This window comes from Sander vitreus, chromosome 15 (assembly GCF_031162955.1).
Source record: "Sander vitreus isolate 19-12246 chromosome 15, sanVit1, whole genome shotgun sequence".
In the NCBI taxonomy this organism is placed as follows: domain Eukaryota; kingdom Metazoa; phylum Chordata; class Actinopteri; order Perciformes; family Percidae; genus Sander; species Sander vitreus.
The window spans coordinates 25,333,492-25,358,431 of record NC_135869.1 but is presented as its reverse complement, the minus strand read 5'-3'; the positions used below and the strand labels follow the sequence as shown (position 1 = coordinate 25,358,431).

Genomic DNA, 24,940 nt, shown 5'->3' with positions numbered 1-24,940 from the left:
GTCACAACAGACAACTGGCTACGCAGTTGTCACATGAAACACAGCTTACTGCATTTGTGATTGCACAACACAAGTATGTGTGGGTTACTAAACTAACATTGATCGACATTAAGAGTGCAGAGAGCGGATCTGTTATAAGCAGGCAGGACGGTGTCCTTCACTGGCCTTCAAACTGTAGGATTTAAAGGCCGCTCACTAATCCGTTTTGATATACTTCCCATAATCACACAAAATGACAAATCACAACCACTCGTGCAGATGATACGCCCTTTTACTGTGAGAAAAAACAGACACACACAATATTACAAGGCTGTTAAATAAATTGAGGATGCGTGCAGAAAATCCTTTGGGAGAGGCAAAATCTCAAATTCAAACTAAATATTTGAAGCTTGACATTTTTTTGTCCCACTGAAAAAACTTTTTATTGTTGACTTGTTACCTTTGTTTAGATCTTGATGATGCAAATGAGTCATAGATTGTCCTGTGGGTCTAATTTCTATCAACAAACGCCTTATTTCTCTCACCTTAAACATCAAAAGTGTCGGTAAGATGTTCCATCACTAGGCACCACATTTTTTTCATCCCCGACAGATGCTGATCAGTGTTCAACAACACCTAATTTGAGCCATTTACCTCAGATTTTGTGACCTGTGTATGTCTGACTATCATACCAAAGTGGTGATGACATTGTGATTCAAATGATTAATAACCTAATGACCTAATGACAATGTCCATTGAATTATTGTGTTTTTAAATATAGGGTCAATTTCACATGTACACATGAAGCTGGCGTGTTCAGGGCAATATTTTAAAAAAAACAACAAAAAAAAACAATCAGTCTCAATGTGACATCACATCTTGGTTCAGAGAGCTGCTTGACTTTGTGTCTTGACTTCTGTACCCAACATGCTGGGTTCTGTGTCTCCAGCCGGCCGTCTCTCGCCTCTACGATCAGTCGTGATGGTCGAGCTGTCAGTTACCACCAAATGTCTTCTTCTTCTTCTTCCTCTGCAGTGCTAATTGTTCCACCATGACAGCAGCCCCAGCCCCGGGTCACAGATGGTCCCCTAAAACAACAGCGCAGTGGGTCAGGATGGACGCTAAGCTACTTTTGTTACATTTTACGCACAGTACACCCACACAGATGTTTTTAGTCATTTTAATTGATCAGTCCTATTTTTCAGAACTGTGTGGACATGTAACGTCTTTCCTGTTAGTTTGGCTGCATCTCTCGGGGCGGGACAACGTGTAACCTTTATGAATTGTTTGAACGACCTGTCTAAATGGCAAACTCAAACCTGACTGAGGGGTTAAGGTGGTTTCTGTCAGTTTTTGAAGTCCAACATTTTCACTGGATTTTCAACACATACATACGCCTACATATGATCCTTGTACCTTCTGAAATTCTGTTTTAATGATACGATGATGATGTGTGAATAAATAATGATGTTAACATTCTGCAAACATGAAGCTGCCCTTGGAAGGTGGCAACCACTTCTCTAAATGCAATTTCTATTATAACCACTGTACTAAAGAGCCCTATTTTTTAATCTTATTTTGACACTTGCTTTCCTCATCTACCTCACTTCCTGTACCTCACTTCTTTTCCTCCCTTGTCTTCACCACTGATTGGCTCTTGTTTCCACCCTAATTACCTGATTCAGTTCACCTGGTCACTCCTTATTTGAGACTGCAGTCTCTCTCAGACAGTCAGTCTCTTTTCCACCTTCACATGGGGCGGCACCTGGTAAGATGAGTTTTACTTTACTTTCTTTTTTCTTTTTTTGGGGGGGCTTTTTCCCTTTATTTAAAAGTGGATAGATATGAAAGGGGGAGAGAGCTGGGGGGGGATGACACGCAGCAAAGGGCAGCAGGTCGGATTCGAACCGCTGCAGGACTCAGCCAACATGGGGACAAATGCTCTTACTGGGTGAGCTAGAGGCCGCCCCCTTTGCACTTATTTCTTGATAACATGTCTATTTAAATGACTGCTTCTATCTATCTTTGTCCGCTTATCCGGGGACGACAGCTCCAGCAGGGGACCCCAAACTTCCCTTTGGCTGAGGATCCTGACGCATTCCCAGGCCAAGTTGGAGATTGGTTAAAAAACCCTATGATTGAACGAGGAAGAGGTAGAGTTACCCTGCCCGGAAGAAGCCCGGTGCCCCCGTCTGGAGCCAGGCCCAGATGGAGGGATCGTCAGTGAGCGCCTGGTGGTCGGGTTTGCCACGGAGAAGCAACGTGGCACCTCCCTCTCCATCCCATGGGCCCACCACCTGTGGGAGGAACCGCTTGGGTCGGGTGCGCTGCCACACGGGTGGCAGTGAAGGTCAGGGGCCTCGACGGACCAGACCCGGGGAGCAGAGGCTGGCTCTGGAGACGTGGAACGTCCCCTCTCTGTGGGGGAAGGAGCTGGAACTAGTGCGGGAGGTGGAGCGCTACCAGTTGGATCTGGTGGGGGAGTCGCCCAGGGTGTGGGGATACTCCCAAGCCCCCGGCTGAGTGCCGCTACGTTGGAGTTTACCCCGGTAAATTACCACTTTTATTTATCTAATTTCTTTACAATGAACAGGTTAGAATATTGACTTTGTTGTTAATTTCTATTTGTTTCTTCCAGATTCACCAACCCACGCGTGTCTGTTATGTTCTCCATTACCATTTGCTCACCCTTCTGTTAAATACATCTTTGTTGAATGGACTGAACTTCTCTGTGGCTCACTCCTGCATTCTGACCGATGCCCGTGATCTCTAAAACTGAACCCTCCTCCTTACCAACCACGCTTACTGTGACCTTTCTCTACAAGACATGATAGACAGCTGACACAAGCTCAACAGTAGACACAGCCATGTCCTAAAATAAACCGGCACATCAAAACCATTTGGAGGAGGTTTGGTATGGGACAGCCTTCTTGGCCCATTATGACACATTCAGTCTAAAAATGTTGGGAGAAAATTGGAAGGAGGCAGCCACTATACTGGGCTACAACTAGAGCCCGACGATATATCGGCGGGCCATTATTAGGCATTTTCCAGACTTATCGGCATTTATAATGGCTGATTAATGAATATTTAAAAAATAAAAACGGACGAAACGCCCTTTGGCGTTGCGTAGTCTGTCCACCAGAGGGCGCTCTACAACCTCCCTGTTGGCAACACTCTTGTTTAACCCTTTAAGTTTCGTATCTTATTTTATACATTTTTATTTATCAGAACTTTATATTTTGATGTTCGTCTGTTTATTTTTAAACTGCATTATCATATTTTAGTGAGGACTCTAACTGTTAGGGAAATCTGTTACACGTTTCTGGATTTTCTTTTTAAAATGTATATCGGATTCTTAAATCACCAAATATTTGTATCAATATCGGCCTTAAAAATCCTTTATCGATCGGGCTCTAGACACAACTATAGTTTGAACATTGGTGAGAAAACCGACTTTGGCTCCACCCAGCTTCCATTCTACAGAGTCTGATTCAACCAAAATAAATTTTTTTTTTTTTTTTTTTACTCACACTTTAAAAAAAAAACAACAGACCTCCTGGTGACGTGTGTGTGTGTGTGTGTGGGTCATGAGGTGTGTTCTTACAATCAGAGTGTACGGTGCCTCTTTCTTTTCACCGCTGTCCTCTGGTGGCGGCGCTGTCGACTGTCCCGGTTGAGCCGGCGTGTCCGTCACCGCAGCGGCCGGCCCCGTTGGCGACGTGTCCACAAAGACTTCATCTGTCACCCGAAATCGGATCTCCTCTCCCTGGTCCATGTAGAGATCATGGGCCCCCTCGTCCGTCTCGTATTCCCAAAGCCAAACTTGCTCTGCTTCATCACTGAGGCTGTAGCTAAGGACTGCTCAGGAGCTGCAGCTACAGTCCCAATCACATCTGGATCAGACTCTCAATAGACTGATGCACATACAACTGCTTCCTTTATAAGAACTGTTTTGTGTGGTGTTCATATTCATTCATGTTTACATATGCACAAAACATGGGAACATTTTCAGTCAGGATACAATTTTGCAGGCTGTTGAAGTGACTCTGGTGGAATGAGAATGTCATCGAAGAAGCCCATGGTCACTGTGAAACAGAAAGGGGACAGTGTCAGTGGACTTCTGTCTGGTACATGTGACAGCAGGACATGTGACCCTTTCTCTTTTTAGGCACAATGCAGACGGTGTGAATTTCTTTTTTTAAATACCCCAGACATTGTAACCATTCAAGTTACATTTTATAAAAAAGCAACATGTGGAGTAGACAGCAAGAGAAGGACAGCTATTTTGGTACCAAAGGCGTGAAAAGCTAAGGCAGAGGGTCAGATCTTAATGGGAATGTTTGTGTAGACAGCACAACTGAATGAAATATAATATATATGACAAAAAGAAATTAAGAAATAACACAGATATACAATGTATTTGCTATGGCTGACTACTTAGAATGATCAAGAGCTGGTAATTCACAATACAATTTAAGTCACAAACATTGACTTTAATCTATTTTTTATAGAGAAACAACTAGTCTATTAATCAATAAGTAGACCTACAAAACATGTATCGACGACTATTTTGACCAACCTTAACCCATCTTTCAAGCAGAAACTTACATTTGCTAGTTACAGCTTCTACATGTGAGGATTTGCTGCTCCTCTCCATTTTGTATTATTGTAAATTGAATATATTTGGGCTTTGAACTGTGACATTTGACGAGGTCACCTTGAGCTCTGACAATAACTTTGCTAATTAACACATTTCTGGAGAATGACTCAAACGAGCTGAGATGGAAAGACAGAAGTTACCATGAACTCCCTCTTGACTGCAGTACTTGATCTTGCCGAGCAGGATCTCATCGAGAAATGGGTGAAAAACAACATACCTGAAATGAACTGACAGAAAGACCAGAGGAAGATGGGAAGGAATCAGTGGGTTTAAAATCTAAAGAGGCGGTAAAAATACAGTGCATGGCTTGACGCATGATGCAAGTGTACTGTATAAGGAAATGAGAGAGCGTCATCATACCTTTGGTGTGTGAGGCTCCGTCCCCAGGGAATATATAGGAATCCTCTAGTTTAGTGATGTCATACAAGCAGATGCACAGGCCGACGTTGTAGACCACCTGAGGTGATGAGAGCACATCACAGTAATGCAAACATGCTGAAATTACAATATTCCCCAAGTGATTTGGCTTGGTTGTCACAACAGACTTTCAAAAAGCAAAACTCGAAATGCAAATAGCCAAACTGACTTGTTATCTTCTTAACTTTAAACACAAAATGCTGTGCTTACATACAGTGCAAAACCCTAACTCATATGCTCAGTCCTCACCTCATATTAGCACCAATAACTTCACCACCACTGAAATGCATTTAAGCATTTTGGTTTACTGTCAAAATGTTCTAATGAAATGGGTTTCTGTTCAGTCTGGGTTCATTTGACGGTATCAGCTTTCTGTAGTTATGATTAAACTCATAGGTGATTAAGGTGTGTATGGATGTAGGATTTACTTTAGTGTAAAGTGTTTAATATCTGAAAGTCTCACCCCATTGGATGAATTCAAACTTTGAATTTTGGATCTTTTTAGAGAGCTCTGTGATTGCTCCTGATGCTGTCTGTATGTGATGGCTGTTCTTATTTCTCCTGCTGCACCCAGGTCTCTCTTATAAAAGAGATGACTTGTTTAAATAAAGGCAATAATAATAAAAAACTTGTCAATTTTTTTTTACTATTTTGCATGCTAGTTTGAACTCAAAATCAGAAGTATACTTAAGCATTTTGGGTTAAAAGTTTTACAAAAAACACACACACACACACACACACACACGCACACACACACGAGGGGTGCATGATATATCGACTCATCGTTGTCGATATCACATTGCACAATATTATATTGAAAGTGTCGCAATAAGTATGGAATATTTTTTATATTTATTTGTATTGTTTCTAATATGTCCTGTTCTGTAGACATGCTCTTTATTTATACATTACTGTCCAACCAGTAACACACGTCCTGTTCTCTTTATTTATATATTATATACTGTCCAACCAGTAGTACATGTCCTGTTCTCTTTATTTATATATTATATACTGTCCAACCAGTAGTACATGTCCTGTTCTCTTTATTTATATATTATATACTGTCCAACCAGTAGTACATGTCCTGTTCTCTTTATTTATATATTATATACTGTCCAACCAGTAGTACATGTCCTGTTCTCTTTATTTATATATTATATACTGTCCAACCAGTAGAACATGTCCTGTTCTCTTTATTTATATATTATATACTGTCCAACCAGTAACACACGTCCTTTTCTGTAGACATGGTCCTTATTTATTTATTTATTTATTCATGTTGTGACCGTCAGATGAAATAAACCTTGTGTTGAAAGAAAACTTGTTTTATTTGTTATGAATCTGTTTTGATGCGTTTTCCCATAACTTTTGTAATTTTACATATGTTTAAAAATATCGAAATTAATATCGATATCGCAATATCACACACACACACCTTGTTGGCCAGTTTCTTGTTCAGCTCCTCAGCTATGGCATCGTTGAGTTGTCTCTGGAAGTTCCACGGAGGGATCCGGACAGTGTCCACCATCTCCACCAACACGAACATGATGCAGACTGCACTCTGTGAGCATCTACTCACTCACTCACACACACACACACACACACACACACACATAATCTCACACACATAATCTCACACACACACACTTACTCACTCAGTCACTCACTCACACAGAGCTGCTGTGGTAAAACAACCGGACTGCACTGTCAGCTGAGCTATGAGGTGTCGCCTGTTTTTCCACAGCGGAGATGAAATTTATTTAATCAACAATTGTTCAAAACCTAGCTAAAGACTACAGGTAAAGTATAACATTCTACAGCAAACTCACAGGAGCATCCATGATGTCTCCACGTGATTATTTACGACAGTGCGCTTTTACGACATGTCGCAAAACTTAAAGGTACAGTGCCCATTTTTAAAGCTCTATTTTTGTTAATATATGTCATTATTTTTCTTTGTATTACCATAATTTGCTATTTGGTTTCCATACTTTTCACAGATTTAAAAATAAGATTAAATAAAATTCCCCAAATCGCTAAGTTTAATGATCTTATTAGACAATCATCATATACATAGATGCTAATTGTCTGGTACCACACCGTTAGCTGCTAGAAGCCTGTGTCCAGTGGCACTCATACGTTTATGAACCCATGCTAAAGTTGACTAAAAAGAGTCCCTTCACCATACCTAGAGACTGGCATGGTTTTATTTCAGTTAGCCTAACAGCTGGTTTGATTTGCATTGAGAAATGATTTTATGGTAAGTACCCCATGCCAATCTCTAGGTATGGTGAAGGGTATGTGATGATGTGGGGGTACGGTGAAGGGTATGTGATGATGTGGGGGTATGGTGAAGGGGATATGATGATGTGATGATGTGGGGGTATGGTGAAGGGGATATGATGATGTGGGGGTATGGTGAAGGGGATATGATGATGTGGGGGTATTTTAATTCCAAAGGCCAAGGGAACTTTATCAGGATCATAGTATCCTGGATCCATGAAATAACTGGCCTTTCAAAATAAAAGTCTGCCTGCCTCTATGGGAATTTAACATAGGGGTGTACTGACTTATGCCTCCTGTATTTTAAGGAAGAACATTTATTTATTTACGATACATTATTCATTCACAAAGAAAACTGGTGTCCTTAAAGGTTGGATTTTTCCTCATTTTTTTTAATTAAGGCATTAAGATTAATTTCCAAAAGATGATTTTTTTTATTCCTTTTTAGTCAACTTTAGCATGGGTTCATAAACTTATGAGTGCCACTGTATCTATTGTAACAATCACTTTCTTATTGATTTCAATAAACAAAGAAACACACAAAAACATCCACTTTGGAATTGTATCTTTATTAATTTACCAGTCATTTTGTAATTGTCAAGATATTTTAAATCTCTCAAGCAATAAAACTGCAGGCGTTTTCAATCATCTACTTTTACAAAGTCAGATTTGAATGCAGAAACCGGAGTGTAAGGGGAATCATCACTATGAGAAAACATCTGTTCATATTCCATATTTATTTGCTGTGTCTGAACAAATGAAGCATGATGTAAAATTGATATCAAACACATCAGAGGGAAGCCTGACCAAGCACACCTGAGTACAAAATGACACAGTAGGCATGCCTTCATGAACATCATTTTGATTTGTCACTTTACAATAGCGCTTTTAAAACTCAAAGGAACCAGTGAACAACAAAGTATTATCTTACATCGAAGTACAGTATAAGCAAACTGCTGTTTTAAATGTGCTGACAGAGAACAAAGGATGGTCAAATGAATCAGTATTTTCCAAGATGTTTTTACGAATACGAAGCAGCCCCCTGTGCATAATCAAATAATTATGGACATGGTGATTTATTTGAAAGATCATATAATAATGTGTGATTTCCCAAATACAATGGCTATGGATAACCATTACTTCTCAACATCTCAGTATTTTCATTAGGCATCTTTGGCAGTAAATCTGACACACTGGTGAGGAGTGTTTAACCATCAAAGTGACAAACTTTATGAGGGGCAAAAAAATAAATGATTCTCAAAGCGTTGAGCCGTTGAGTGAACAGATAACCCCTACAGGGAGTCATTCATGTCCAACATATCTTTAAAGTTGGGCTGCTGCTATTTCAAATCATCTGTGTCCCTGAAATTAACTAAACTAAAAAATAAGAAAAAAAAATTACACAAAACCATCACGAGTCACCTTCCTAAAAATGACAAGAACCTTTTCGCTGTCAAAGTCCAGCAGTAACTGACGGCTACAATCCAATATCTGTGCTGGAATTTAACTCACAATCCAAGACTGGTTTGTGAAACCACTAGGTTAATGGGGCTTCAGTTTAATGAAGACAACAGAGGGGACTCTATACCATGACATTATGTTACAAGTCATCACAAACAGAGTTAGCGGCTCTCATTTAGAAAGCATAGCTAGCATACATCATCCTTGATCTCTCTCTCGGTTTATATATCTATATAATGATTTATCATTTATGTACACACCCCTATACAAAGTGCAGCTATATATCACACATTTACACACAGGTCCAAACTTAGTAACTTGTTTAGTACATAGGGATTGACCTCAGGAACTGTAATCATCCAAAGTGTTTTTACTTCCTAGACAGCAGAAAGAAGAAGTAACGGATTTATAGACTGTCTGGTTGATGATAAGAGCTAAACACAGAAGACCAGCAGTACTCCCACATAAAACATAGCAGCAATGACATCAAACTTCCCTATGTCCACAACAATATCTAACCAGACTGTTTCATTAGCGCACACTAGGGGTATACATCATGGTAAAACTCTGGTTTATACTAATAAAGAATTCTCTTGAATTTCTACTGTGAAAACTTGCGTATCAACAATGAATATTACAAGTTGTATGTCAGTCCTATAAAGTCACACACAACCGAGATGTGCGCTGAAGAGTGAAATGTTTGCAGAGGATAAAATGAAGCGTGGCAAAGCACCCCTAAAAGGCATCTGGACACTAGATTGTGCGTTACTTTGTGTATCAAGACAGCAGGCCTTCTCATGCTATGTAGGACCAAACCTCAACCTGAAAAAAAAACAACATTTAAGTCATAAGACAAGCACAGCCTGTCATCTCCCATTACAGCTACACAAGGCAATTTCACACGCTGTCAACTCCAGATGATCGTGAGGAGAGAGACAGAGAAACCACGATAACAAAACGTCTGTGAAGCTTTGTTCCAGGGGATGTAATTGGGATAATGAGACCAAAGACCTACTATAGAAGAGAAGCGCTTTCTCTGCATATCGTGGCAGACTTTTCATGACACGGTTATGCTGCAATTTCCTCTGGGCATGGAAGATTTCCTGTGTCTATACCACACACATAAGAATTTACATTAACTATCTTGCCAAGTGTAGTTTTGAAGTCTAACAACATAAATCTGATTTCAGCCTATTAACCCAAACATATCAGGTTGTGGTTTGGACTGCATGAGCCAGCCTGGTGAGAACAACAAGAGAGACAGGATGAGCAAAGAGGGACACACAGATGCGAACACAGACTGATGTTAACCCCGATAAAAATAATCATGAACAACACACACACACAGGACAAAACGCAGATGGAAAGAAAAAAAAAAAAAGAAAAAAATGGCAATGCTAGCGCTAACACAATGGCATTATGTGTTGTGTGGTTTGTCGTCCCAGTCCCGAGTTTTCACACAATGGGGTGTTATATCATGCAAAAAGACAGAGAATGAGTAAGCAAGCAATAGAAGAGCAGCAGAAAAACACACAAGATCTCAGACTGAGTGAATGGGCTGTAGTTGTACCGTGACCATGGGATTTCAATAATGCCGCTTACAGTAAATAAGTGTGCCTGGTATTTTGTTTACAGTGTGGCTCCCAACTACAATTAGTGAGGAAACGCATGTTCAAGTCGTTTAGTGGAGAATATACATGTAGAATTATAGAGAACACGTGGGACAGATGTTTTTCAGGTGACACGTCTGGAGATAATGAAGGAAAAGTACATTCATGCGAGTTGAACAATTCAGTGAGCTTATTGAGCTGTTTGGATGGAGACTACTGAAACAAACATGACATAGGAGGTATGACTGATAAGAACTGTCTGGTCTTGGGGTGGATTTTGAGGTTTCATATTTTAAAGCAGGAAGCTGTTGGTCAACTCGTCACTGCTTCGCATTTGATATTCTGCAACTAACTTCATTAATTCAGAGTCTGACTCATTAAAGATGGTATACAGTGTACGTGATAATAAATTATGCTTTATGTTAATGCTTCCACCAGGCTGTATTTTAACAACATTAGGATAATAAACTGTTCAATAGAGAAAGATGAGCGTCGGTGTATGAAACATTTAGCAAACGCTGCAGGGTAACAATGAACCACTAAGCTTGACAAACCCGATTTTAAACTGAGGAGTGCTGCCAGTACGAACAATACTGCCTATTACAGAGACACACACACACACTGCTAAGCTTCGGTTATGTGCACTTGTTTGAGTGCGTTTGTGTAATTCTGCCTGTCGAAGTGCTTTTACAGTAATCCTGTCTGTGCATGTATATGCTCGTGTGTATGTGTGTGCGCTTTTCATCTGTACAGCGACCTTGTGTGTGTGTGTGTGTGTTTTTTTACTGAGCATGACTACAGCTGTCCATCAACCAACAAGTCTGGTTACCATCTACCGTTCACATCGTCTCTTCCTCTTTACGAAGCCCCTCTCTAGGCCAACATTTCTCCCTTTCTTAACCCATTCCAAGGTCCCTCGATGGCCCCCCACAGGCCCCGCCTCCCTCCTCTCCACCAATTACTGGAGCTCCTTCATCCTGTTGAGAGCAGAGCCAGCCTTGAACCAGTCGATCTGCGTCTCATTGAAGGTGTGGTTTAGAGAGATGGACACCTGGCTGCCATCGCTGTGCTTGATCACTGCTGTCAGGGGCTGGAGGGAGGACACAAACAAGATCAATGTGTCAATCATTTATCCAGTTGTTCTTCCACATAATGTTAAGAGAAGACTCCGCTGTCCTTTGGATCAGTGTTGCATTAGTGCAGAATATTGCTCACCTTGCCGGGAGCAAAGGATTTCAGCCCAGTGATTGAAATCTTGTCATCAGGGCGAATCTTGTCGTAGTCGCTGGGGTCGGCAAAAGTCAGAGGCAGCAGGCCCTGCTTCTTCAGGTTAGTCTCTGTGTGGAAGGAGAAAAGATGGAAATATGAGACATAACAGCAAGACACTGACTCAGTTACTTCCATCAGGTAACCAGAGAAGGGCTCATTGTCTGTTAGAAGTATATGTTACACAGAAATACAAAGTCATGGAGAATAATGCATAAAAGTATGCGCGTCTGGTTTTTACTGATTAGCAGCAGTTGTCATGATGAATTAGCTGTTCCGTTCACACAGGATTCATGATGTTGGAAATCTTGCTAGTCAAGACCAAATGATGTTGAAAGCTTTGTAAACAGATGTGTCAACTTTTGTGCATTTCTGCTGAGGAAATCTTTTCACAAAAATGAATGCAACATTCCAAAGATCAGACAGGCTTTCATCTCACCACTTAGCCACTAATGGACTGTAATTTTAACTTGGAGACTCTCTTAGATGCTCCTTATTCCGGCAGACTGTAAACATGCCAGACCGGGGATTATTCTAGACTTTTTTCTTGATGGTCATTATGGCCGTTAATATTCCAGATTTTCAGCCATATAGAAAACTACCGGACATATGTTTTAAATAGCCATATAACATCCTATATTTAAACAGCAATACATCACAAATGCTATTTACACTATTTGCAATAATTAATATACAGAACAATCTTATAGATTATGCATTTATAAGGGCATGGAGAGAAAAGATGACACACTGACCGTGCAGCGCAACATTGCTGCAGAATTATGAGCGCCACACAATCATTAATATCCTCTGCTCTTGTGTTTCACAATAAAGATATAAATAGAAGAATGGCCTATTATTGTCTGTAGAGCAGGCCTCTGCTGTCGCGCCTGGTGTAGCCAGTTTAATTGATTAGTGAAAGAGCAGGCGCTCCGCGAACAGTCAGCAAACGGTCAGCAAACGTTACGTTCACTGCCTGCCTGTGCCTCTCCACACACACGCAAAGAGCGGAGCAGAGGAAGACAGGTAAAGGGAATATAACAGATGAACAGTTTAAAAGCGGTGTTAAGAACTGTGTTTTCATGCTGCTGTACCCTGCCTTGTCAAACTTTAATAAATGATGAAACTGAAAGACAGAGGACAGCCAATTACTTCACGTCCTGTGGTCCTGTGATAAGGTCCAGGAATTTTGGACCGGGATACGTGATAACCTATGTCGGATTGCAGGGACCCAGGTTCCATTCAGCCCAATATTATTTGTTCTGGGAGATGGGTCAATCCTAAACAGGATGGATAAGCACATAAGAAGCTGGGTCCAGACGAGTTTAATGACAGCCAGACAGATTATTTTAAGAGGATGGAGGAATGAAGGGGTGCCTTCAGTCCAGGAGGGGGCTTGTGAGATGACTAGGGTGGCGGTGTTTAAAAAAAAAAAAAAAAGTCATATAAATGGTTTACCAGGTTGGATGTCTATACTAGAAAATGGGGAAAGTACCTGAACTTTCTGGAGGGCTCCTAGGAATCTTTGTGTTGGGGAGACATGTATAATGGGCTTATGATGTCATTTATACATATGTTCATGGTTAATTGTCTATTTTGTTATTATTTTGTTGAATGGTCTCGAATATTGTAGTAACTGTGTCATATGTTCTTGTTTTTTTTCTGGGTGGGTGGTGATGACGAAGTTAATGAAACTGAATGTTGTCGGTAGGCTACCAGTTACAAACAGGCTCAAATTACGGTAGATCGCTACATCTTCTTCTTTTCATCTGCCTGACAACTACACGCGTTGCAAGCAAAAAGCCGGTATATGCTATTTTACGTAAACCCAATCACACTTATTAAGATACTGCTTCCCTGTTGCCTCTACCTTTCACAAAGAAAATATATTAATGGTTTGAGTGCAAGCATTATAAAATTGCCAAGATCTCTCTTAACAGATTGAGGTTTGTATGTTTTTTTCTCTCTCTGTGCTCTGGAACTTACCGTGGATTCTGGCAAAGCTCTTGACGATGATGGCGCGTCCGCCAAGGTGCCGAGGCTCCAGGGCAGCGTGCTCTCTACTGGACCCTTCTCCATAGTTCTCGTCTCCAACCACCACCCAGTTCACTCCATTGGCCTGGATTATACAGTTAAACAAAGACAAAGGAAACATTTAAACTTCTGGGTTGCTGGGAAAATATGCAACACATAATAATTGTCTGGTTTTTAGTTTAGCAGCACTAGCATGCAGCATGCTACAAAATCTATACTCAGTTGCCAGTTTATTTTGTACACCTATCTAACATTAATGCAGTCTAATACAACAGTCCTGCAGTAAATCCTGCCTTTATGGAATTTATAATGTTCCGTTTTTTGTTGAGATGCTGATTCAACTTTATGGTCATTTTGGAGGCTGCAATTAGTGGTGCTGTTTAATTGTACTGTGTTATACTGACAGGTGTTCGTATCATTGTGTCCATCCCATTTAAATAAAGGAGGGTAGTCTAAATATCACAAACACCTTTCTGTATACTGCAATACAGTTCAACAGCACTTATTAGATTTATTGCAGGACTGTTGCAGACTGCATTAGTTTTAGCCAGCTGTACCTAATAAACAGGCAACTGATTGTACATGTGCCATCAATGTAATGTAACCATCAACAGACACCGTCCCATTAAACTCACCTTGTAGTGGCGGGCCACATCAGGCACACCTCCGAAATCTCCTGTCAGCAGGTTCTTGACTTTGTTGACGGCATCATTGTCCGTGTTGACTGCACCAATCAGCATATTGTTGGAGATGTTGTCCAGGTGACCGCGGAATTTCAGCCAGGGCCCGGCAGCACTGATGTGGTCGGTGGTGCACTTTCCCTTCACCTACAGCAGCAGAGGAAACAAGAGGGAGGAGAAACGGAGGATAAGGAAAGAAGTAACAGAAACTAAACATCGGCTATTTAACACTACACCATTTATATAATTCAGTGAGTGAATTCAGAGTTTCAGTCACCTTTGTGCAAACGGAACGAATCAGCTACAACAATATACTCATCCAAAAACATGGAGGTCTTTCACTATTAGAAAAGCTATTCTACCTTTTGTTAACTAATTATTTCCATTCCTCCTTTAACTAGTGGACCCGTCCTAAAGGGCATGAACACGGGTTCTGTGCTAACTGAAGGGTTTTAGTCTTTGTTGAAAGAAAATGGTCTAAGACAGGAAAATTGTGTCCAACATTTTTCTTACTTGCACATCCACCACAACTTTACTTCCATTTCTGCTGCTCACCTTGATGAGGATCCTCATGTCCTCCATGTCTTTTCCATGCCACTTGTCGAAGGGCTCCAGCAGCTGCAGACGGTTGCTGGTGGGGCTCACTTGCACCTGAACAACATCAAATCAGGGTAAGACATAAAAGGTTCTTCCAGGAATATTTCCAAAGGCTAGTGGGCCAGACAACTTCCAGATCAAACTTTCAAATTCAAATTTTATTTGAACACCAAAACAATCCTTTTCTGTCATATTACACATTTCTGTCAATCAAGCCTTAATCATGCGGTTTGTTTACACTTGTTTACTCGTTCATGTACTGGTTTCAAACTGTTATCGGGTAATGACCTCACTAAAAGTCTGTTTTATTAGTGCTGTGCTGCTTTCTACATTGTTGAGCTTAGATACTGTATCTTTAACATATTGGGTTTACTTTTGTTGTGAGTATGAATGTTATGTATGTAAGTTTATGTTTTGTTGTACCCTTGATGTACGAACAAGAGGTCTTTTGATGTATTGTGAGTATGAATATTATGGATAGATGTAATCCAGTTTATGTAATATTTTTTATGAAATAATAGAGACCCCAGGAAGAGTAGCTTCTGTTTAAGACAGACAGAAGCTAATGGGGATCGTAATAAACAAACAAACAAACCTTTACTGTGCTGCTCTCAGCCGGCGGGTGCTGGTAGGTGTCCTGGCCCGGGTCAAAGTCTCTGGAGGGGAGCTCGTCACCGGTGGGGGGTTCCAGCTTGAACTTCTCTCCGTTAGCAGCCGTCAGGTAGTCGGTCTCCGGGTTAAAGTCGAGTGTCCCGGCGATTGCCATGGCAGTGACAATCTACAATGAATTACATAATAGGCATTTAGGCTGTGCAAATGTCAAAGCCACCATGAATACAGAAATAAAAATGATATTGTTATTCCTCCATTGATACACTATGCTGTATGCATAAACTACTGTAAGTCTGTCTATTGATAGTCTATATCCACGACGTTCCACTTCCAGGATTGCTAGAGTGCCGTTGGAAATTCTGCCAGATCTCACTCTTTTCAGCAGGATGTCCGTTACCTTTCGCTTCCTTTGTGTTGGAATTTTAAACTCCGGTGGATTTCGGAGGACTACGGTTAACTGCTCCTCAGATCTCTGCAGGGTAAATCCAGACAGCTAGCTAGATTATCTGTCCAATCTGAGTTTTCTGTTGCACGACTAAAGCTACTTTTGAACGTACACCAAAACAAGTTCCTTCCCGAGGCTATTTTGCAGCGGCACCGCGGCTCCGTCCGGCGCTTAACGCCGTCCAAGACGTTTGTGATTGGTTTAAAGAAATGCCAATAAACCAGAGCACAGCAAAGCGAGACTAGTCTATTGATGACCATGTAATTATGAATGGCTGAGCTTGTATTTTGCTTCATGTTCAACCTGCAGTACTTCTTACCTCAGGAGAGGTGACAAACGCATGAGTAGCTGGGTTAGCATCATTCCTGGCAGTGAAGTTCCTGTTGTAGGATGTGACAATAGTATTCTTCTCTCCTTTTTTCACATCCTTCCTGAAGAAAGTCAAAACACGGAGCATTTCAGTCTGAAAGAATTTTCTATTTGATCTTTAGACTTTACTTTGTACTTTTGTGCGGTGAGCCACCAATCTCCAATCAGTTTACAAGATTAAAAAAGTCTGAAGCCCTGCTAGTGGCCCTTAGTGGCTGAGGTGTTTATTACACAATGCAACAATATGGAAGTATTGGAACGCAAAACATACTGATGATTTCCCTGTTCTTACAGCCTTTCTAGAGGAAGAGCCATTAAAAGGGTTTGTTCTCTTTCATAACAATCTGCTTATGAGATTTATTGTATGTAAATGTATCATTTTGGGCTCTGATTGATGCTAGGGGTGAAGTTTCTCAAAAGTCCAAAATAGAAAAAGAGTTCTGGTGAGCATGAATACTCTTCAGATTGATATTTCTTGTGTAAAGTTGAAAGAAATTGGCCCGGTTGTAGTGTGAGAGGAAAGGTCATCAGAAACAGTGGTATTATCCTCTGAGGATCATAAATATTCACAGTTCATTTAATGGAAATCCAGTCATTAGCTTTCATGAACCAGTACTGGTACACCGGAACTGAAAGTTGTTTAAAAATCATTATCTGGGAATACTTCTACAGAATGTCATTGCAATCTGGTCGGTGGGTGTCGATATATTTTGCTCTATAGCAAAGTGTTGGAAGACTCAACTGTCATGACCCTGCTGCCAGCGGGGCACAATTAGCCTTTACAAATGAGATGCATACCTGTCCCACTGTCCGATGCAGGGGCCACAAGCATTGGCGAGTACGACACCACCAACATCACTCAGGATCTTGGTCTGAAACAGGGACAACATGAATTTGAAGAAATCATTTCCTGCAGCTTTCAAACACATACTATTGTCTAAATGTCATATGTAAAAAGAAAAAAAGAAGAAAAAAAAAAGACTAGGACAAACTGCCAAAACGCTATGGGTCACTCGCTAAATGTCGGTGAGATTCTGACTCACATATCCATCTCTCTCGATAGTGGCGCGGATCTGCTCAGAACCAGGGGTGACTGTGAACTGGGCCTTGCACTTGAGACCTTTATCCAGAGCCTGCTTGGCCAGAGAGGCCGCCCTGCCCATGTCCTCGTAGCTCGAGTTGGTGCAGCTGCCGATCAGACCTGCAACAGACAAGTTCAATGTTTGTAAGAGGAGAACTGAGAACGACGACAGTAAAGTGAATGAGTATACAGTTAGTGGCAGATTGGCACTGTTTTTCCACATGAAATGAGAGGAAGAGTGCTGAAGAGAAGTCACAAAAAGACAAGCAAGTATGTGATTATACATCTTTATCATCATAATATTCTACTCATCCTGTCAATGATTGTTATTATACTGCGCTCAGTAATCATTCTAGTGAGCTACTTTGGAAGACCACATGACAGTTCTGTAACGTGATCTCATCATATCTTGTGAATTACACCGCTCGTAGGAACAAAAAGAAATATTAAATTTCACCAGACAAAGCATTACAAATATTGACAATTGTAAGATAATACAGACGTGTCACAAATACTTACCAACTTTAACCTCCAGGGGCCAGCCGCTCTTCTTAGCCGTAGCCCCGATCTCAGACACGGGGTGGGCCAGGTCGGGGGTGAACGGCCCATTGATGTGGGGCTTCAACTGTCAGAGGAGAAGGGAAACAAGGCATAATGAAGAACAGTGATCATTTCAGTAATGTAGGACATGTTTGCATATGCTATAAATATTGTTTTCTAAATTTGGAAACTTTTAAAAAGAGGAACACTGATGGCACAATTAGTCTGCCTCATGCACCATCATCGCCACATGATACGAAACAAGACGAAGCTAAAGTATGTGACTAAATGAGAAGTGGGTGCTGTAGTTTTTGAGTTGAAGCGCTTACTTCCAACATAAAATTGGTAGGTCAGTTATTATTAAAGAAAGCCGTACATTTTTGGTTTGCTGCCCAGCTTCAGTACCTAGGTCATCCATCAAGGTAATTCATGTTTTAACAAGCAGGTTTATATGTTGAAATGCTTGTCTTAATAGAACACACATATTCTAGCAGCAAGGTGCTCCAAAATATAATCAAATGATCTACTATATAACTTAATAATACTCTAACTCCTGACCTCCTGTATCCACACACAGACTGATGTCACAATGACAAACTGACAACACGGTCAGCCTCATACCAGGTATTATGGTAGCAGGACATACAGTGTGCCCCAAATCCATACTACCTCCTGATTCTAGGTAGGTATGTAATGTATTCACACTGGAAGGTGAGCAAATTAATTATACTCAAACCAGACAGCATGCATACTTAAGTCACAGTTTGACCGTTGCACATATTCTATAATTTCCTGTTAGTATAAAATTGTAAAGAATCTTGAATTCTCTGTATACCAACTACTAAAGCAATATACTATGACGATTAGTACGCAGTACAGACAGTAATGAATTCATATGTAGTATTGATATGCCAATGTCTTACATTACATGACTCATGAAAATGTTTTGACTCACCTCGCTCAGGTTAATCTCTACGACCTGGTCGTATTCACAGCCATTATCTGGGACCAAGTCATCTTTGAACTGATCAGCCACAGAGGCAATCTCTGAGAGGGAACGAAGAAGGGGACAAAGTTGCAGGTAAGACGCAGTAAATAAGGACTAAACAGACAGAGACTGAGAGAACAGGAAGAGACCAACCTCCACGGCCAGTTTTCTCCATGTACGTCTTCATGCGGTGGTTGTAGGGGAAAACGGACGTGGTGGCTCCAATCTCAGCACCCATGTTACAGATAGTGGCCATTCCTGAAAGAAATTAGAGTGTCACTTTACATTAAGTTGGAAGAAATGTATCATCTATTCAAGCAAGATATGGTCGGTAGTTGACGCCGTCACTGTTCTTCGTTTCTTTCTTTGATGTTCACGTGTAAACACAGAATGTCTTTTGCCAGCGTTTGAAGTCCTGTAATGTATCTCATCCTCACCAGTGCAGGAGATGGAGTCAACTCCAGGCCCATGATACTCCACAATGGCTCCAGTGCCACCCTTCACAGTCAGGATGCCAGCCACCTTCAGGATGACATCCTTTGGAGAGGTCCAGCCAGACAAGGTTCCGGTCAGCTTCACTCCAATCACCTGAGGGGAAAAAACACACACATTCGTGGAGACATTTATTGGTTGAAAACAGGGTTTAAGCTGCTAATGAAATTCAAATTAATTTACAAGATTGCAGGTGTCAAGAACTCACTTTAGGACACTTGAGCTCCCAAGGGATTCCAGCCATGACATCCACAGCATCAGCTCCGCCCACTCCAATACAGATGGCCCCCAGGCCACCGCCATTGGGAGTGTGGGAGTCTGTACCAATCAGCATCACTCCAGGATAGGCATAATTCTCCAGGATGATCTGTCCAAAGAAAAAGGACATTTACTGTCAGTCACACATTCTTTTCTTAAGACGTAAAATTCAACAAACTGCTATTCAAATGGACTACTTTTTTGGGAATGTCCTTTTATGGCATCCTTCCAGACAAGTAGTAATTTCAAAATAGCAGCCAATGGAAGTATGCTGAACACATACATCATTCTGCAAAGTCATGGTCAAACACCCAAGGGAAATATGCAAAACACATTTTTGAGCATTAGTGAAAAGCCCTTTATAGCATTAGTATAAATCAGTGTACTGTACCTGATGGATGATCCCTGATCCTGGTTTCCAGAAGCCAACTCCATATTTAGCACCAGCAGTTGCAAGAAAGTTGTACACCTCCTCGTTTACTTCCTGTGTTAAGAGTAATTGGGAGAGAGATATTTTCATATATGATGCATCGCACATAATATGTATGATATTCCTTCCATCTGTCCTCCGTCTGTCCTCACCTTAGCCCTCTGTAGGTCCTCCGTCCCTCCGATCTGAGCCTCAATCAGATGATCACAGTGGATGGTGGAGGGGACTGCCACCCTGGGCAGACCACTGCTGATGAACTGAAGCATTGCCATCTGAGCTGTAGCATCCTGCATAGCCACGCGGTCTGGACGCAGGCGCAGATAGGTGCGGCCGCGCTCGATATCCTGCCCTGCTGGATCGTCCAGATGACCGTACACAATCTTCTCCGACAGAGTGAGAGGCCTGCTGAGCCTGGTGGGGCGGATTAATGGAAAGATGTGGTCAAAAATTGTGCTGCGTTGGCCACGGAGCGTTTTTAGGGTCAGAAGTTTTATAAATTTGGCTAACCTACTTCTCTAATATCTATTCATATTGTAAGTGTTCTTGCTGTGTCCTTCTGTGTTTTGTGTCTCACTTCTGCAAAGTACTACATTTCTCTCTCATCTCTGATGTCAAGGATCCTGGAAAAGCCCTGAACACCATTATGGAATTATGGCTTTATTAGGACAGCAACACCTAGCGGCTAACTGTTCATACAATAGTCATATAATAGCCACACAAAAGGCTTTTCCTATTCTTATATTACAGCATGTGGTACAGGACAACCAAAATTAGCTCCAAGGGGGCTGCCGTCAACACTGTAAATGTCACAACATTGACTGTGCAGCTGTAATAAACACCAGCCATTCCTCATGAGCCAAACTTTAATCAACAAGGACTCTGTGTATGTTCATGTGTATTTCTGAGAAGGGCAGCTGCTGACCTGCTGCGCACAATGTTGATGTTCTTGTGCATCTTCTCATAGTTAATGCTGGTGTCAGGCTCAAAGCGGCTCATAGACACCTTGGCCTTGGCGCTGAATGCTGCGGAGACATGAAAACGCCTTGCCCCGGTTCCAAGGGCCAGCTGGACCAGAGCAAACAGAGGACAGTTTTGAGAAATAACACCATAAATAAAGTTTTACTGTACGGTTTACGCATTACATTATGAGTTACGTAATAACCATGCAGAGGAAAGAGAGGTCATTAAATTATGCAAGAATGGGACCACATGTGAGGATTGTTAAAACATAATCTTGCAAGTGGCACCAGTAAAAAAGGTGTTGTATAAAGACAGAAAAAGAATCTCCTATTTTGGTCACAAAAGGCTCGGTCAGTTTGGTTAAAGGAACACGCCGACTTATTGGGACTTTAGCTTATTCACCGTAACTCCCAGAGTTAGACAAGACGATACATACCCTTCTCATCTCCGTGCGTGCTGTAACGCTGTCTGACGCCCCCAGCATTAGCTTAGCCTAGCACAGATCATGCAGGTAACTGGTTCCAACTAACCGACTGCTCCCAATAAGTGACAAAATAACGCAAACATGTTCCTATTTACATGTTGTGATTTGTATAGTCACAGGGTGTACAAATAATGCCATGATCACCAGTCACGTTCACTACTAACTAGCTATTCACATTGGTTTTGTTGACGCTAATCACTCTGCCCAAGTAGCAATGCTTCCACTTTCTGAGAATATAGTTCCCACTTACTACACCCTGTGACTCTACAAATCACAACATCTAAATAGGAACATGTTTGCGTTATTTTGTCACTTATTCGGAGCAGTCGGCTAGTTGGAACCTGTTACCTGCATGATCTGTGCTAGGCTAAGCTAATGCTGGGGGCGTCAGACAGCGTTACAGCACGCACGGAGATGAGAAGGGTGTGTATCGACTTGTCTAACTCTGGGAGTTACGGTGAATAAGCTAAAGTCCCAATAAGTCGGCGTGTTCCTTTAAACATTGACAGATCAGTTAGAGAATTTGGAATGAACTAAATCGCAGGCTATTAAAACACTTTCCAAATCTTCCTGCTACAGGCAAGAATATCAGACTGACATTCATCTGTCTGTAGACACTGTATGGAGCATTTTGAAGACCTTTCTTTTAGGGCTGCACGATATGAGGAAAATATCTAAGTGTGATTATTTGACCGTTATTGCGATATGATTCACGATATTGGAGAGAAATATTTTCTGTATCATTATTCTCATTTAAAAATATTAAAATGATTATAGTGTGATTTTTGCAAGGATCTGTACCAAACAAAGATTTTTCTTAGGATACGATCTGTGGGCCGGGACGTCTCCGCAGCACCACAATACTTAATTCAGAATGGTTTGACACACATTTTGCCTTTAAAAAGGTCCCATGGCATGAACATTTCACTTTATGAGGGTTTTTAACATTAATATGAGTTCCCCCAGCCTGCCTATGGTCCCCCAGTGGCTAGAAATGGCAATAGATGTAAACCGAGCCCTGGGTATCCTGCTCTGCCTTTGAGAAAATGAAAGCTCAGATGGGCCGATCTGGAATCTGCTCCTTATGAGCTCATAAGGGGAAAGGTTACCTCCCATTTCTCTGCTTTGCCCATCTGAGCTTTCATTTTCTCAAAGGCAGAGCAGGATACCCAGGGCTCGGTTTACACCTATCACCATTTCTAGCCACTGGGGGACCATAGGCAGGCTGGGGGAACGCATATTAATGTTAAAAAACCTCAAAGTGAAATTTTCATGCCATGGAACCTTTAAAGATCAGCCACTTCTTTCTACAACAGCCGAGAACCCTTTTGCAATTATGTTAGCACATAATGTAATCTGAAAACTGCTGCCCTGATTAAAAAAACAATGCAACTGATCTCAGCTGGTATTCTGTCTGTATTGGAGTGGAATGGACATTTCTAAGTGACCCCAAACTTTTGACCGGTAGTGTATATGTGATGAAATAATCTGTAAGAAATTGTAATGAAAATATTCAGATAACAAATTGATGAAGCATCAAGTGAAGCAAGACTTCACCCAGAACAAAACTACATGTATTCATCATTTACAAGACATGACACGATGAGAGTGGCTGGATGAGAGCTGACAGCTGTTTAATGAAGGCCCTGTGCTATTTAAAATAAACATAAAGTATCTGATTTGGCCCACTACCCAACACACGACCAGAAACACACTGCTGTGCATCAGTCCGAGCTGTTAGGAGTGAGCTGTTATGAAGTGCGTGTTAAGAAAACTCCGTAACCTTGCGATCACCTTGCTAACATCAGGGCGCCTGGGGCCGTTTCCAGCCACTATTCAGTTGATGTCGACTGAAATGGATACTGCGATTAACAATAACACGGTATAATATTGGTTCCTGTAAGGTTGGACGTGGTTTATAACCGTTGCAAAGCGTCGTTGTCATGTGTCAGACGAGGACACCGTGACCTGTTACGGCGGCTTGGTGCGCACTCTTCTCCACATTTACCCGCTGTCGGTCAAACGTAAGCAATGGCGGCTGTACTACACGACATAACACATCTGTTGTCACATGTGTAGTCGATAGCAAGGCAGTTAAACACTCTGTAAAAGTAAAATAACGTTTTCTTACCCGCAGCCTAGTGACAGTCAAACAGTAAGACGCCATTTTGTTCACTGACAAAGATGATAGTGTCGCCCTCATGTGACGTAACTGGCTTAAGGAGCTCCTTATTTTATTATTGGGCTACATTTTTTAAATGCGGTCTATTTTTTTATTTTTCACATTTTTTCCACTTTTTCCACATCTCCTTACTATATATTTCTAGTCATCTGTTGTTTTTTTAACGTTATGTGAAATCTATTATCTCTGACTTTGTACCCTTTACATTCTTAATAAAGTTAATAAAAAAATAGAAAATATGATTGGGTTAAATAAAAATGAATAAAAAAGACTAGATTTACCTTAATCAAGTAAATATAAATATGTTTTTGATTAAAATAGATTTGTATAATTACTATTATTAGTATTATTATTATTATTGTTAGTATACCATAAACCTATTGATAAGAAATAAAAAGCAGTTATTGTCCCTTACAGTCCTTCTCTGAACTCTCTATTGACGTCTTTTAAAATGGTTCTACATGACTTCTATATGCCAGTAACAGCCTGAACGCCTATATTTCATATACATCTAATCTTGTTCTCATGTACAAACTAGGCCTGAAAAGTAACAAACATGTACTTGAGTACTGTACCTAAAGGGAAACACCTCCTAAATTAAGAATTCCATTATGTTATTTCCATGGCCTTAGCCTGGGAAAACCCTGACGACATTTGAGATTTGCTCTGCAAGTCCAAGTTCACTCTCAATTACAACTGAGAAGGGTCTGGTGTCAACCAGGTTACCATGGCCTAGGAAATATTCAATATTTGTGACATAAGCTACTCATTTTCAAAGCCAGAAACCAGAGAATTAAGTCTCAATCTTGTAGTATTGAGACTAGTATTAAAGTCTGGGGCTGCTCCGTGGAAAATGAATGGGTGGCCCATTTTATTCACTTTTGTACTATCTGTTCCCTTGATGTGTCATTTAAACCCTATGTTATTTTGAAAATATTCTCTACCTGAAATACATCACACTACTTAAAAATACACTTTGTCCTGGAAAAAAAGCCAATAATCTATTTCAAATGCCTTGAAATTACTTTATCGTCAATAACATATATGCCTGAAATGATTCTTGTTTTAACCCTTCTTAAATAAGGTTTAAAATATGGCTACCTGTGTTC

The 24,940-nt window shown here is 41.0% G+C and overlaps 2 protein-coding genes across 3 annotated transcripts; both read right to left on the bottom strand.

Annotated features, from left to right (window-relative positions):
- Positions 1-253: 253 nt before the first annotated feature.
- Positions 254-6,932, bottom strand: polr3h (polymerase (RNA) III (DNA directed) polypeptide H). Of its 2 annotated transcripts, XM_078270033.1 has the most exons (7): positions 6,495-6,932; positions 5,003-5,099; positions 4,783-4,869; positions 4,004-4,067; positions 3,587-3,821; positions 1,656-1,744; positions 254-1,067 (listed from the first exon to the last, which is right to left on the bottom strand). In XM_078270033.1, exons 1-6 carry the CDS (start codon positions 6,603-6,605, stop codon positions 1,703-1,705), a joined length of 636 nt encoding a protein of 211 aa, XP_078126159.1. In that variant the 5' UTR covers positions 6,606-6,932; the 3' UTR covers positions 254-1,067; positions 1,656-1,702. The 2 variants fall into 2 exon arrangements, with proteins under 2 accessions (XP_078126159.1, XP_078126158.1); XM_078270032.1 differs by lacking the exon at positions 1,656-1,744.
- Positions 6,933-7,890: 958 nt separating this feature from the next.
- On the bottom strand, positions 7,891-23,852 carry LOC144529680 (aconitate hydratase, mitochondrial-like). The gene is made up of 18 exons (XM_078268914.1): positions 23,781-23,852; positions 21,128-21,270; positions 20,358-20,616; positions 20,167-20,259; positions 19,726-19,884; positions 19,463-19,613; positions 19,179-19,283; positions 18,993-19,084; positions 18,017-18,122; positions 17,460-17,617; positions 17,215-17,288; positions 16,367-16,478; positions 15,586-15,768; positions 14,949-15,044; positions 14,349-14,540; positions 13,666-13,798; positions 11,629-11,750; positions 7,891-11,503 (listed from the first exon to the last, which is right to left on the bottom strand). The coding sequence occupies exons 1-18, from the start codon at positions 23,850-23,852 to the stop codon at positions 11,372-11,374; spliced, it is 2,382 nt and encodes a 793-aa protein (XP_078125040.1). The 3' UTR covers positions 7,891-11,371.
- Between the last annotated feature and the right edge of the window lie 1,088 nt (positions 23,853-24,940).